At 58.4% G+C, this 14742-nt stretch overlaps 2 protein-coding genes across 2 annotated transcripts in view; one reads left to right on the top strand and one right to left on the bottom strand.

The window, feature by feature from the left end:
• PLXND1 (plexin D1) overlaps positions 1–9325 on the top strand; it is a 74595-nt gene extending 65270 nt beyond the window's left edge. The window contains exons 31-36 of the mRNA XM_065074730.1: positions 205–309; positions 1011–1174; positions 2628–2775; positions 5212–5352; positions 6178–6252; positions 6743–9325. Of these exons, the coding sequence (XP_064930802.1) occupies positions 205–309; positions 1011–1174; positions 2628–2775; positions 5212–5352; positions 6178–6252; positions 6743–6859 (750 nt within the window). The 3' untranslated portion in view covers positions 6860–9325. The remainder of the gene's footprint in view (positions 1–204; positions 310–1010; positions 1175–2627; positions 2776–5211; positions 5353–6177; positions 6253–6742) is intronic.
• Positions 9326–11014: 1689 nt separating this feature from the next.
• Positions 11015–12875, bottom strand: LOC102087232 (histone H1.8). The gene is made up of 5 exons (XM_065074795.1): positions 12365–12875; positions 11936–12213; positions 11720–11852; positions 11568–11620; positions 11015–11495 (listed from the first exon to the last, which is right to left on the bottom strand). The coding sequence occupies exons 1-5, from the start codon at positions 12378–12380 to the stop codon at positions 11142–11144; spliced, it is 834 nt and encodes a 277-aa protein (XP_064930867.1). The 5' UTR covers positions 12381–12875; the 3' UTR covers positions 11015–11141.
• Positions 12876–14742: the final 1867 nt, after the last annotated feature.

Genomic DNA, 14742 nt, shown 5'->3' with positions numbered 1-14742 from the left:
CAATAAAGAGCGCAGGAGAAACATACGTCAGGAAAACTGAGTATTATGAACCACTTTTTTAAAGCCGTATAAGGGTGTATGTGTAACACACTAACTGCTTTTTAATTGAATTTTATGTGCAGTTGACATTCTATAGTTAAAGGAGAATTCAGTGTGACACCTGCAGAGGGGAGCGCTCTGAACGTGTGCTTTCTGTCGGAGCAGGTTCTCCCCACCGATGAATCCGTTGAACACAAGAAGTCGCACAGGCAGAGCCACAGGAAGAAGGTCCTGCCGGAGATCTACCTGACCAGGCTGCTCTCCACCAAGGTGGGAGCGGGGGCTGGCGCTGGGGGCTGTGCGGGAGCGGGGGCTGCGGGCGGCCGCTCTCCGGGGCGGTGGGCCCCTGTACGGGCGGTGGGAGCAGGTTCAGGAGCAGGTTCAGCAGTGCAGCCGGGCTCCCCCCTCCCCAGCTCGCGCGTGGAGCAGCGTGTAGCCCCATGCCATCTCCCCGGGCTGAGCTGGGCTCTGTGCGTGTGATGCTGAGCGCTGCAGGGCTCACGATGTTCAGACCCAAACACATCTCCCCAGCCAGGGATCCTGCTGGGAAAGGAGCTGGAGATGCTCAGCGCTGTCTGTGCAATCTTAATTCAGATTGGAACTTGCCCGCTCTGTGCGGATGCTCCAGCAGTTGGGCTCCCAGCCCATCTTTAATCCCAGCATGATGCCTCACTGGAGCAGAGATCACAAGGATGGCCAGCAGTCTCCAGTCTTCTTTGTATTTACTGTGCAGAACAATCACAGATGTGAGATCCTAGCAGTAAGAAAGAAAAATCTCAATGCCAAAAGAAATTAAACCCAAATGCAAGCTAATTATATCCCTCCCTGCTTCGGCATCCCCTTTCTCTTCTCGTTTATCCAACTGGCAGCGAAGGCTTTCCTGTTGTGTGCAGCTTCGCAGCCCCTCGCGCTGTGTTCTGGGCTGGGGTGCTGCCGCGCTCCCGTCCCCATCGTGTGCCCTTGTCCTGCAGGGCACGCTGCAGAAGTTCCTGGACGACTTGTTCAAAGCCATTCTCAGCATCCGAGATGATAAACCCCCTGTGGCCGTGAAGTATTTCTTTGACTTCTTAGAGGAGCAAGCAGAGAAAAGAGGGATCACAGACCCTGACACTATGCACATCTGGAAGACCAACAGGTTTGGAAGAGGAAATCTCTTCTTTCTTTCCTTCTTTCCTTCCTTCCTTGTGTCTCTCAGGAGCAGCAGCTGCAGAGTCTTGGTGTCCTGGGCTAATCATTAGGTTGCTAAAAGTAGAAGAGTGACTTGGAAAACAGGAGGGTGGCGAGGAGGCGGTGAAAGATGAGGCCAGACGCAGGCTTGGAGAGTTTTGAACCAGCGGAGCTCAGGGGAGCGGCGAGCTGGAAGGGGAGGCGCAGCAGGTAAAGGGCAGAAAGGGCAGGACCAGCTGGCACACTGATACAGTTAAAGCAGAAACAGAAGAGAGACAGGATGGGAGACAGCAGTGGTGGTAGCTCCGAGCATGGGGATCTGAGGCAGCGTCCAAAATCATGTCAGGTCTTAAAACACCATGGAGCTTTTTAAAGCAGCATATTTGGCTCCTTTTCACTTGCTTTCTGGCTTTTCAGCCCTTGGGGGCACTTTTCCTGATTTATCTGGTTAACAAAGCTGCGACTGCGGGGTGTTCAGGGGACCCCAGGAGCTGGGGCGGTGGCGGCAGCGCGGGGACCGGCCGGGAGCGGTGCTGGGGACCCCAGCAGCAGGAGCGGGTGTGGGGGCCAAAGCAATGGAGAGAGGCAAAGCAGGAGAGAAACCAGGAGCTGTAAGCGGTGGGAGCAGGGAGCGCCCAGGAGAGGCTCAGCGCTCCCGAGGCTGCAGCGACAGGGGCTGCCAGCCCAACACGTGAAAATTAACACCAGATTTGGCTGGGATAGCAGGCACGCAGACACAACCGCTGAGCTGTGGGTTTGCCTGCCCTTCATTACCTTTATTTGCCAGTAGAGCAAAGACAGTGGCTTTCACTCCTCAGCTGCTGCGGAGGGATGGCAGGAGTGGCGAGTGATATACTGAAATTGTGTTGTGGCCAAACGAGCGCTGAAATAACTGGAGGAGAAAATTATGAGAGAGTAGAAAAAAGAAAGGACACATGAAATGCATTTCACCGGGCCAGGCTTACCATCAGAACCAGATGACAGTGCTGTCAGGGAAGACGGAAAAGGAGCTGACACCATTGCTACAAAAACCAGCAAGTGAGGAAGGCTGATGTGACAGCCCCGTGCGGGCAAACCTGCCGGTGTGTGTGCTGGCCCACGGCTGGCCCAGGAGCTGCTGCACGAGCGAGGGACAAGGACGGGGGTACACGCTCACCTGGGCAAGGACAAGGGTACACTCTCCCCACAGGAGGCTGTACATGTCTCCTGGCCGTGCCACACACACACTCCAGCCTGAGGTCTCTCTGGGTGCAGACGTGTGCCTGCCCCTCTAGCGAGGGGTGATTAAATAGCTGAAACCGGCTCCTCATCTTTTCCTCTCTACTCTTCACTTTATTTCATGATCTTTCGTGCATTTCCTCCCCTCTCCCCTGGAGTACAAAAACCTCACGGGTGCGTGTTCTGGCTCCTTTCCCTCGCAGCCTACCTCTCAGGTTTTGGGTCAACATCCTGAAGAACCCCCAGTTCGTCTTCGACATCGACAAGACAGACCACATCGACGCCTGTCTCTCGGTGATCGCCCAGGCCTTCATCGACGCCTGCTCCCTGTCGGACCTGCAGCTGGGCAAGGTACCAGAGGGGACATCTCCCTGCGGATCAGTTCTCCCCTTCCTTTTCGCCGCACTTGGCTTAGGCTTGAGCTTGATACTTGCACTGCTCCTGTCACAAAGAGCAGTTGGGGAGTGGGGACACATGGTCACCAGCGGGACGCACTAAATGCCAAGGCCCCAACCCAGCAAGCTGGGCGGATGGAGACCCGGCGGCTGGCTCTGTGTCCCCAGGTGGCTGTGTGAGCTGTCCCTTGGTCCCAGGAGAGCACCCAGCTTCGGGCAGCGTCTGAATCGGGCTGGTCTAGGGGACAGCAGCAGTCTAACAATCCCGTAACAGCTGCTGAGGGATCATGTGAACTCCAGTGGCAGGATGGGAGATGCTGCAGCTTCAGGTGCAGGTTTGGTCCCCGTGGTTGGTGGTTTCTGCACAGCCCCTCACCCAGGGGAAGCTCAGGAGGGAGCCGAGGGGTGCGGGGACCAGCTGGGGCCGGCACACTCTCCCTGTCGTCGCAGGTGGAAGCAGCTGGCGGGCACGGCCGTGTCCCTGCCCCGGGAGCACGGGGTGTTCCCTGGTGCAGTGTCCTTGTCACATACTGGCTGCAGAGCCCGCACACCGTCCCGCGGGGCCGGGAGGCAGCGGGACACCCAGCGCCCACGGTTCCTGCTCCCCGCGGGCTTGGCTGAGCGCGGTGTTGACGTTTGAAACTTCCCGACATAAACAAGTTTTACTAAGAAACGCTGTAAATCGTCCCTGTCCCCAAGGCTGGCGGCAGCGCCATGTGTGATGTGGGGGACCCTGCGGAGCGAGGGACAGGAGCCGGACGCTGCTCCGTGTGGCTCCAGAGTGAGGGCGGCAGGAAGCCTGTGCTGGGAGAGGTTGACACTGGAGGAAGATCTAATGAGCGCTTGATTTTTTGTTTGTTTGGGTTTGTGAGTTTTTTTGCATGTATTACGAAACAGCCACAATTCGTCCTTGTCGCGCTGCGGATGAGGGGAAGAGGGGTCAGCTGGAGTCAGACAGCAGATGGAAACATTTTTTAGGAATACAATAGCATAAGTGAAGGAATTGTTGAGTAATATGGGAAGAATAAATCCTCAGCATAAAAATCAGCTTGCATATACACGCACTGTATTGCTGAACGTTTTCCAGGCTGGATGCGGCCCCTGGTTGTAGGATGTTGTTCTTAAAACTGCAGATGTGAGAGTGGATTCAGATTCTGCACAGCTACAGTGTGCAAGCAGTTAATAAACCAGTACCCAGCTCTGCAGAATACAGAAAAATCAGACACAAATTAAAACATAACTTTAAAGAGAGGCAGCATGGGTTTCCTTTGTGTTTCCGAGGAAAAAAAAACACAAACACAAACCAAACCCAGCGTCATGAGCAGGCTCTGTAACTTGGCTGTATTCCTGTAGTGCCTTGTCACTGGGTTTGAAAATAAACTGCTGAGGGATCTGGTGCCACAGCCTGGTGCCCGTTTCCCGATTCCCCCGCAGCATTAGACACGGCACATATTGCAGCAGCAGATTGCAGCCGCCCCGGCTTCCCAGTTCACTGCCCGATGCAGCTGACGCTGCTGCTCCGTGGGCACGGCCCGGCAATCCTGCTCCGCTCCCCTGCCAGGGCAGCGGGACCAGCCCGCGCGCCCCACGATGTTCCTCCCGGGGCTGTTTCCCTGCAGGCTCGGCCAAGTTCATTCCCAGGGCAATGATATCAGCGGGGCAGGATTGCCTTGGGGTTAGAATCAGTCACGCTGGCATTTGCAAGGAGTGCAGGCAGGGTTATGTCTTCACCGGTACAACCCGATCGTGTGGCCGGGAGGTTAAAACTGCTCTGTCCAAGCTGACATTAATCAAGAGAACTCAGTATTTTCTGTTAATTACTTCACATGCACTCATTATAGGCCAGGCAGGCTGGGTTAGCCAATGCAAAATAAATCAAAGCTACATGAAAAATCCAAGAGCAACATTTCAACTGACAAAGTTCAGCTTGTAACAGAGCTTTGTTCTTAAGTTTAAATCAAGCTGGCTGCTCAAGAGACCCAAGTAAATGCATGCAGAAGCCCTTGTTACCAATTTCCACACGCAGAACCACAACCACAAGTGTTTTATCCAACACTGTCGTGTTACGCCCATCTGCAGAGCGTCACCGAGCAGCAAGGCATCTTGCCTGCCCTGTGCACGTGTTTATCCCGCCCCTGGTGCAGAATGAGACCCCACAGACCCTCCACCTGCATGGCAGCCGCCGAACGTTCCGCTCACACCGGGAGGGCAGAGGGACGGGCCATGGCTCCGTGCACCGTGACGTGTTCCAGCAAGTGCCCATCATTAGCCAGACCAAAGACCTGGCTGTTTGCTGACCCCGCCGGTCATTGGGGTTGGTGCTTTGGTCAAACAGGATAAAAGGTTTTGAGACAGGAACAGTACAGTGTCTGATTTTGGTATCTCACTCTAGGACTCCCCGACCAACAAACTCCTGTACGCCAAGGAGATCCCTGAGTACAGGAAGATAGTGCAGCGATACTACAAGCAGATCCACGACATGCCCCCGCTCAGCGAGCAGGAGATGAACGCGCACCTTGCCGAGGAGTCGCGGGTAAGGGCTGCGGGGCGGCGGGTGGGGGTCAGCCGGTGTGCGCCTCGGGGCTGCGCCACGGCGAAGAGCGCCAGCCCTGCTCTGCTCCGCGGGCTGCGGGAGCTGGGGAGCACAGGAACGCAGGCTGCAGTCAGATACGCTTAGGTGCTGGAAAGAGCAAACAAGAAAGGATATTTTGCCTCAAACTTCCAGGCACAAACTTCCTCTGACCTAATTCCAAGCATCTTCAATTAGTGCCAGAGCTGCAGTGAACACCCACGAGTTAGCTTGAACCTAACTCGCTTTGGCACCACTGGGAGCTGGAAGCAAAATTGAGTCCCAAAGAGCCAGGAAGTTGGGAGAAGGATCTCTGCACCCCCTGGCCAGCTGGCCCGGTGTGGGATGCCAGCCCTGGCACCAGCTACGGGAGCTGGCAGCCGCGCTCTGGCTGCATGTCCCGCCAGCGATGCACCGCAGCCTCCTCAGAACCAAACCCCTTCCAGCGGCGTCCCAGCCTCAGCTGCCTCCTGCGCCTTTTCTGCCACGTTCCTCTGCCCAGCTCTTGCACTGCCCCATCCTTTGGGATGGCTGTGAGCACCGAGGGATAAACAGCGTGATCAAGCGTGGGCACTTAAGGATGTCTTTAAAAATACTGAGACTGTTTCTGATGTAAGCAAATCCACCTTCCTTAAAGGAGCAAGGCAAAAGCCTGGCTGCATCAATGCAACAGTAACAAAAATACCTAGGCAAAACCTTTTAATCTACTTAATGCCTGCTGTTTGGGCTTGAACTCACTTTGCTGTATCATGTTAATATTCTTCCCTTCTTTGTTCTCTCTTTATAAAGAAATACCGTAATGAATTCAATACCAACGTCGCCATGGCCGAGATATACAAATACGCCAAGAGATATCGCTCCCAGGTGAGTGGGTTCAGCTGCACTCAGGCTTCAGCGTACCTGTGGAGGGAATAACAAGCAGGATAATAACAAACAGTATTTTGTAACTGAGCGGTCAGATGCCTGCATCCAGCCCCACAGAAAGGGGATTAGCGTTGTTTGCATAATCCCACGCACACATGTAATATATGCGCACACAGATGCACCTGCTCTCCTTGGCTGAGAAGGCCAGCTATTCCTGGCTGATTTTAACAGCGTTTGGCTGGGCCAGACTGGAGCAGGAAGGCAGAGCACACCGGCACAGTCCACTCCCAGAGGTCCCCCCCGCTGTCCCGGCGGCGGCCGTGCTGGGTGCTGCCGGGCAGCCGTGCGCCTTGGCTCCGGTACTGCCGGTGTCTGGGGCGCATTCCCTTCCCAGCCCTGCTCGGGGGCTCTCTGGGGTTCGGTCCTAGCAGGGCTGGCAGGTGGGCACCTCAGTGCTGTCCCCCCACCCACCTGCCCGTGTCCCCTGCAGATCGTGGCCGCCCTGGACGCCAACCCCACGACGAAGCGCACCCAGCTCCAGCACAAGTTTGAGCAAGTGATCGCGCTCATGGAGGACAACATCTACGAGTGCTGCAGCGAAGCCTAGGCCGACTGCAGCCCTGCAGCAACCTTCCCGCGGCACAGCGCCGCGGGGAACCGGCCTTCAGCCGCGGATTCACCACGGCTTGCCTCTGCCAGGGTCACGCTCACACCAGCCCTGTGGTGGGGTGGGCCTGGCCCGTGGCTGAAGGGCTCCCTCTCCCAACAAGAAGCCACGAGACACCTCTCCGAGCAGCTCAAAACCCCTCTGGTCTGCACTGTGGCACCTGTAATTTATTTGCTGTTGCCAGCCAGAAATGGAGACATGACACTTGTGGCCAGCTCAGTCCCCCACTTCCCCCTGATCAGCACCTGGCAGGCAGCGGCTGCTGCATCCCTGTTCGTGGTTCCTCAGGATGAGAGATGGGGCTGCAGAACAGGAACAACAGACGCGGAGCAGAGGGGAACTCAGGGAGCACCGAGCAGAGATGGCAAAGGCCACTGGAGCAACGCTTGCGCTCCCTTCTACACCATCCCTCAACATCCTTGTTTTTCCAACACCAGGGACTCTATCAGCTGTTCACTATCTGCTGCATTCTGTGTATTATTGTGCCTTTTAATTTTTGTACTGTATGTGTAGACATAACCACTCCTCCATCTGAGACTTGGGCAGCACCAGGAACTCGGGGCTGAGAAAAAGCAGTTGCTTCCCAAGCAGCTAAACACGGCGCAAGCACTTTATCCCCCAACAGAGACGGCTGTTACGGAGCCGGGGGAGCGTGTTATGTGTCAGCCAGCATGAGAAGGGGTGTTCCCCCTCCCCGGGTCCTGCATCTGCCTGCACTGTGCACTGGGGTTGCAGCAGGTTGGCAAATGTCCTGGCTTTCAGGCAACTGGTCCCAGGCACAGCTTCTGCCCAGAAACCAGACGAGGTGGGAAAGGGAAGGGCTGGTGTCCCGCAGCCTCTTGGCCGTGCTGGGTGAGCACACAGTGTGGTGCTGCCCCGGCAACGCTGGTGGTGCCGGGGATCAGCTCCTGCTGACGGCCTCTGCCAGAGCAGTGGGAGCCACGTGCAGGGATAACACAGGCAGCATCTCCCCTCCCTCTGCCCCGTGCAATCTCCTCCATCCCCCAAACAGGGTCACTGCTGCAGAGGTGTCTTCCCAGAGCAGCCTGTTCCACTTGCTCTGCACCCAGCCCGCCGTGGCTGTCACCCAAGAGAGCGCAGTTCTGCTGCCTCTGCTCTGGGTTTGGCCTGCAGAGGCACAGGGACCGGAGCCCGTCCCTGTGACCGCGCGGCGCTCCCACTCGCAGACCCGCAGAGCAGCTCCAGCACCGCGGGCTGCAGGGGCAGCAGCATCCCGCTGCACAGACACAGCTCACCCGAGACAGAAACGTCCCTGCTGCCCCACACAGCCGCACTGGAGCAAACCAGTCCCAGCTCCGTGGGCTGCCCTTTGGGGAGCCGAGTCAGCTGAGGCCATTCTGGCGTCTGCAGTCACACGGGCCCCTCCACAGAGGCTGCACCGCAGCAGCGCCGCGTGCTCAGAGCCAGCGGCCCCGCGCAGGCAACCTGCCCATGAAAGTACACCCAGCCCAGCCACCGCGTTTCCAAACTGCCAAACAGAAAACACAAGCTCCTACCTCAGTGCGGGCAGGGCCGGCGGAGGCTGCGCCGCGCTGCCCGTCCAGCTGGCGGGATCCGCCTGGGGTCCATGACCGCGCCCGCCGGAGCTCTGCTGACACTGCCCTGGACCGGTGGCCTCCATCCCATCCTTCTCAGTGACGCCACGTGTGTCGGAATCGGAACATCAGAATTGCATATGTGTATATAGATATCTATTTTAAAACAAATGATAGACTTTATCCAGTATGTTAAAAGGGGGGTAGGGAGGGGAGGGAAAGGGGAAGAAGAGGGTTTTTTAAAGCAAACTACAGAAAAAGTACATACACTGTGGAGGTTTCAATGTCTTTGCTGAGGATGTGGCTTCAGAATAGACACTCTAAGAATGTAGCTGGGCTACATTTCATTTTGAAAGTGATTTCACAAAAGATTCTTGAATTTTTTTGTTTTTCTTTTAGAAACTGTGAATAGCTGCCAGAGATACAGGCGGGCCCAGCACGGGGACAGCGAGGGCGACAAGGACAGGGTGGCAGAGAACGTTGAGCTTGGCTGGAGGTGGGAAAGGGCCATGGGGCCATAGCCCCATGTTGTTAGAAGGAAAGGACACAGGTGAGCTGACAGGATAGTTTGCCTCCAGGTGCTGGGACTGGGCCATCCATTAGGGCCTGTTGCTTTATTATTTAATTTTTTCCAAAGAAAAAAAAGTGGTTACTACAACCGTTTTAAAGAAACAACTTCAACAGAGCAGAAGCTTGAGGGTTTGTAGTGCTGTCTGGAACCCCCGAGCCCTTTGTAACATGTTTTTAAACTTTGGCACGTGTTGTGGGTGTAGTGCCCTTACCTGCTGTGTGGTGGAAGTGGCAGACTCTTGGAAAAGCCTATCTTTGTAATAAAACAAGGTGCTGAACACACGTGGTGCAGTTCCTGCCCTGCGCACACCAGGGGCACGCAGCGCGGTGAGCTCTGCGCGTACGAGCCGTGCCCGGCGGCAGCTCAGCCGACAGCCTCCCCGTGTCCACACGTGCCGGCTGTTGGCCCCGCGGTGCTGAGCCCCGGTTCCCACAGAGCCGCCGCGGCCACGCGCTGCTCCTGCTCCCCGGCACCGCAGCTCCTGCCAGAACAGGACCTGGCGCGAGGGGGAAATCGCGAGGACGCAGCCAGGGCCGTGACCCAGCCACACGCTGTGCTGCCACAGACCAGTAACACCGGCGGTGCCCAGGGCCAGGCACACATCCCTCATCCCGCTCCCAGCCCCGAACACCCGCCCTGTCCACCACCAGCCCTCGAGTCTTCGCCTTCAGCGCCGTGCACCAGCGCAGCCCATAGGTCTTAACTGTGGAATTGCTAAATCCTCACTCTTCCACCTCCCCTAATACAAGCTGCACTTTCCAGACACCAGAGGGATTTTCTTCTCCCACTAAAAAGTTGATTCTCAGCAAAGCTAAATCCAGCAATTAAATTATTTGGCCTCTCTCAAAGCAGAAGAGCCTCATGATCACACCAAGTGCCTGGTGAGCGAGGACACAGCTCCTGCCCGGTTGTTACGGAACATTTCCATATGAGCGAGTGGAGCTTCGTGCGGATAACCATCGTCAGAGGAGCCCGTGGGCTCTGCTCCGTCATTACTGCAGCATCCCACACCCTGTCCCTGGGGACACATGAGTTTCAACTCCATTAAAGATGGATCGACATGGCCAAGGCTGAAGTTTAAAGATAAGTTGGTTTGCTCAGCTCTTGCTTAAGCTCTGAAGCAAGGCCAGGAGCCTTGGAGGGCATTGGCAAGGCCAGCTGAAGATTAGCAAAATCCTCTTTAGGAAGAGAGTTTTACTTCCACTTATTTTCTCCTGCCCAGGAGGACGGTAACCCTTGGCATTATCGGGCTGACCTTCAGAAGGGCTCTGTTCTGCGCAGAGCAAGAGAAGAATCGGGCATTTGAAGCTATTGAGTGAAAGTGCTCATACACAAACCCCCAGGAGCTAGCAAGGCAGGTTCGGAGCTGTGTTTGGGAGATGTGCCACAGATAAGAGCACGAGCAACACAGCAGGCTGCAGCGAACACCCCAAACCCCTCTTTGGAACCCTAAAATAGTCTGCGTTCCTCTTACCGTGAGCAGAGCACAGGCAGCCCCGCCAGCGCGGGGACCCTCGCCCGTGGCACACACCGGACCTGCTGCCCCAGCACTGCCATAATCCCAGCTCAGCCCGGCATTAGCACAAGGGCAGCGGGAGCCCGGACACCCGCCCCACAGCGCAGGCACCGTGGCCCCACACCGGCAGGACCGGCGAAGGCCGAGCTCCGCAGCGCCCGGAGTGCCACGGGTGCCACTGTATCGTGGCCCACGGTCCCAGGGCCCTTGGCCGTTGCCCAGCACTGGGGCTCACCACCTGCACACATGGACCCCAAAACCTGCACCCCGGAGCCCAGCACTGCTGGCTGGCCAGCTGTGCTGCTGCAGCTGGGGACACGTGGGGACAGACAGGACAGCTCTCCCCGAGGCCGGCAGCTGCCGCAGCACAGCTCACCCCACACCGTGTGGGGCGAGGCCAGGGCTGGGGGCACAGAGACCCCCGCGCAGGGCAGCAGCCACGCCGCTTCACAAGGGGAGTGAACAAGCTTTATTAATAGGTGAACATGAGTTAAAACTGTCCTGGGGACTAAAACCAACCCAAATCCTGAGGGCCCGGACCCAGCTGGGGTCCCACGGGCAGCGGGGCTGTCTGAGACCCTACAGATCCCTCTTGTCTGCAGGACGGGGGGCTGCCTTCCGCGGCCTGGCCCCTCCCTGTCCGGCTCCTGCCGTCACCCGGGGCTTCCTTGCCTTGCCCTTCACCCCCTTCTCCTTGGGCCCATCTTGCTGTGCCTCCTTGGGCACCTTCCCCTTGCTCTTTCCTGCTGGAGCCTTTTGGGCCCCCTTTGCCCGAGCACCCATGGGGTTGTCGCCATGGCCCACTCCTGCATCCTCAGCAGCTGGAGCCTTGGAAGGCCCTGAACGCCCTTTGCCGGGGGCCCGGGGGCGGCCAGCAGCTTGCAGGGGCTTCGCTCCATCGCTCCTGGGCTTGGCTGCTGCTGGCGGCTGCACCTGGAGGGGACAGGCCGCTCTGGGTGCCGCCATGCCACGAGCCCCCCAGCCCCACCGCCGACCCCTACTCACGGCCACGGGCTTCGGCTTCTGCTCCGCTGCCGTCGGCTTCTCCTTGGTGGCGCCTGTGGGAGAAGGGGCAGCGGATGAGCAGGTGCAGCCTGCGCTGCAGGTGCCCACGCTGCAGCAGCCCCGGGGGGCTCATGGCACCTCCAGCCCTTTACCTCGCTGCTGTGCACCCACTGCAGGAGCTCGGGGGGGCTTGGTGGTCCCTTTCCGTGCTGCCTTCAGGGGCTGCTCTCCGTCAGGATCTGCCTTGCCGGGGGGCTGCTTCTGCCGCAGCTTCTCAGGGGCTAACTGGGGCGAGAGGGAGGTGGAAGCGGGGCCAGGAAGCACCTCGGCCCCAGCCCGGCCGCTCTGGGCCGGCAGCCCCTGCTCACCTTGAAGCGGCCGGTGGCCCCCACGGCGTTGGAGTTGTGGGGCCGCACCAGGTCCCCGCGGCTCAGCCCCTTGCTCAGCGCCTGCTTCAACAGGTACTTGAGGCGGATGGGGTCCACACTGGGGTACTTGGCCAGGATGAACCTCTTGATGGCAACAACAGAGGTGCCCTTCCTCTCGTCCTGCGCCCGCAGTGCCTCCATGACCATGTGCAGGGTTGGGGGGTGCCGGGGCTGCCGAGCCAGCAGACCGGGGAGCTGGGCTGTGCCAGCAGCTTTGGCTGCGGGGAGAGACGGGAAGCACCTCTTGGAACCCGAGCCCAGGCCAAGGCACTCACACCACTAGGGGCTGCAAAACCCCCAAAACCAAACAGCCACAACCCGCTCATCCCTGTGGCTGCACAGGGACCAGAGCCCCAGCAAAGCCCTTACCCGCCTGAGGCTCCATGGCAGCACACGCCCCAAATTCACCAGCCTGAGCTGCAGACCCAGCCCTGCTCACAGGCTCAGCTCACCTCCAGCTCATTTATCTGATTAGCATCGCAATGGCAGGTGCTGGTTGGCAGCTGCTAATTGCTCTGGTTGCTGCCCAAGTGGGAGCAGGCGGCTGGGATGCTGAGTGCCCCTTGCCAAAGCTTTGCAAAGGACTGGAGGGAGAAGGGGCACGGCTGGGTGGGGGGTTTGGAGAGGGGGGTCACAGTTACTCCCTGCTCGTGGGTGGCGGGGTGCTGGGGTCGGGCAGGGGGCCAGCCCGTGGCGTGGGGCTGCACCGGACCTGTCCCCGTGTGCCGGTGTGACACGCCGGCTCCCTTCGTGACAGCCCCGCTGTGGGGCTGCACTGCCAGGGGAGCCTGGTAATGGGAGGGAACAAGGATCCCGCAAAGGAGGTGAGGAAATGGAGATCTGCTTTGTTGGCCGGTGAGGCAGGAGGAGCTGCTCTCCCGCAGCAGCCCCCGGTCTGCACTTGCAGCAGGGACAGCACGGCTGGGACAGCACGGCTGGGACAGCATCATCCCATGGGCCGGGTGTGAGCCGAACCCTCAGCCACCCGGGACCCCAACGTGCCCAGGGCACTTCTGCGCTGTGTTAGAAACAGTTCCTCCTGTCAACAGTCAACAGTTCCTCCATGGCCCCTCTCCTGGCTATTCCAGGGCGGCAGGTCACTTGTGCCGCTTTCCGTTCTGCCTGCGCTCGCGGGACGAGCCCGTCATGAGCTCCTTGGGGCAGGAACAGCAGGAATCGCTGCTTCTCCACAGGCCACCGTGTCAGTCCCTTCCTCTTTATGTAAGAGTAGCGATGTTTTCATACACATCATCTGTGAAAGCCTGAGAGAGGGCCAGGATTACATGCGAGCAGGGCCGGTTCACAGCCCACCTCAGTGGGCATCTTCCCGCACCAATGTACGTGCAAAGCACTGCCCAGACAGAGCTCTGTCAGGGTCTGCGCCCCCTGCTGCGCCTGGGACAGGGACCCAGGGGACAGGGACCCAGGGGACAGAGCTGGGAGAGACACCCGGCACCCCGTGTGCTCGCTGTCCCCAGCCCAGCACTGCCAGCCCCTCCCGTTTGGTAAAAGCCGCGGCACCGAGCGTCATTCCCGTGGAGCACAGCCTCGCGGACAGCGAATAAACACCAAATCCTGCCTTCTCTTCCCTCCAAAACCAGCTCCCAGATTTGAAGTACATGAATCAGACATCAGCCTAAACACTGAATTATTCATAAAGCTCTAATCTTTAGATTTCACTGAATATGCAGAAGTATCGACAAAAAAAAAAATAATGAGAGAATTGTACTTGCAAATTGCTCTTTATTAAAGGTTTAACTTGCACGGGTTCTATATGTTTCCTATTAGACCTCGCAAAGCTGCATAGGATTAGAAATCAGAGAGGATAATAATGTACAAAAATAGTTTCAAATGTTGATAACACTGAACAGCGAGAAAAACATCTTATTTGTATAACTGAGCTAAAAATAAAAATGAAGAACACTGCTACAATTGCAATATGCCATCTTGTAGTGCTCCGAGCATATGTCGACGTCTCTGAGCCATATGCTCCCTTGTCTTGCCTGCTACCGCGCGGAGGGAAGCTCAGTGCGGCACCGCTCCGGCCGCAGGGGCGCAAGCACCGGCCACATCTCCTACTTGGGCTGACGCCAAACCGGTGGCGGCTGGACTGGGAGGGGCCGGGAGGAGCGTGTGGGGGGCACAGCCCCGCGGGAGCCTGAGGTGCCTGAGGGTGACGGGCAGGACGGCGGGGACAGCAGCGCACCCGCGTGCTGCAGGTGCCCGCCCTCCCCGAGCACACCTGGCTGCAGCCGCACGTGGCCGTGCTGTGCCGTGCCACACCACACCATGCCACGCTGTGCCATGCTGTTCTGTACCATGCCAAACCGCACCACGCCACGCCATGCTGTACTGTACCCTACTGTGCCATGCCATACCGTGCCATGCTGTGCCACCAGGCCCCTCCATGTCACCTGCTTGACGGGTGGGATCCAGAGCCATCGCCTCTGTGGCACAGAGGGGCCCATGTACACCGGTAGCCTGTCCTGCCCCCTCTGCAGGGGTCACAGTGCCTCCCAGGGCTTGTGATGGGCTGGAGGTGGGGCGGGCTGGGGCTGGGGGCACGCGGCAGGTTGGGGCACCCGGCAGCAGCCGGAGCCGCCCGGGCAGCCGCAGCGCGGTGGGGCTGAGCGGCTGGGTGCTACCAGCTGGGCTCCGTTCCCAGCTGCGGAGCCGGGAGGGGTCCCCAGCTCTGGCCCGGGGCAGCAGAGGCGGGGATGTGTCGCGGTGGGGCAAGGGAGACGATG

The sequence above is a fragment of the Columba livia genome, chromosome 10 (assembly GCF_036013475.1).
Source record: "Columba livia isolate bColLiv1 breed racing homer chromosome 10, bColLiv1.pat.W.v2, whole genome shotgun sequence".
In the NCBI taxonomy this organism is placed as follows: Eukaryota; Metazoa; Chordata; class Aves; order Columbiformes; family Columbidae; genus Columba; species Columba livia.
Note: the sequence above shows the minus strand (reverse complement) of the source record. Positions and strands in the feature narration are given on the sequence as shown.

Bases quoted from the DNA above. Each gene is read 5' to 3' on its own strand.
- LOC102087232 (XM_065074795.1), bottom strand. The intron at 11,621-11,719 runs GTAAAGGGCTGG...CTTCTCCCACAG, and splicing joins AGTGGGTGCACAGCAGCGAG to GCGCCACCAAGGAGAAGCCG. The intron at 11,496-11,567 runs GTGAGTAGGGGT...TGTCCCCTCCAG, and splicing joins AGAAGCCGAAGCCCGTGGCC to GTGCAGCCGCCAGCAGCAGC.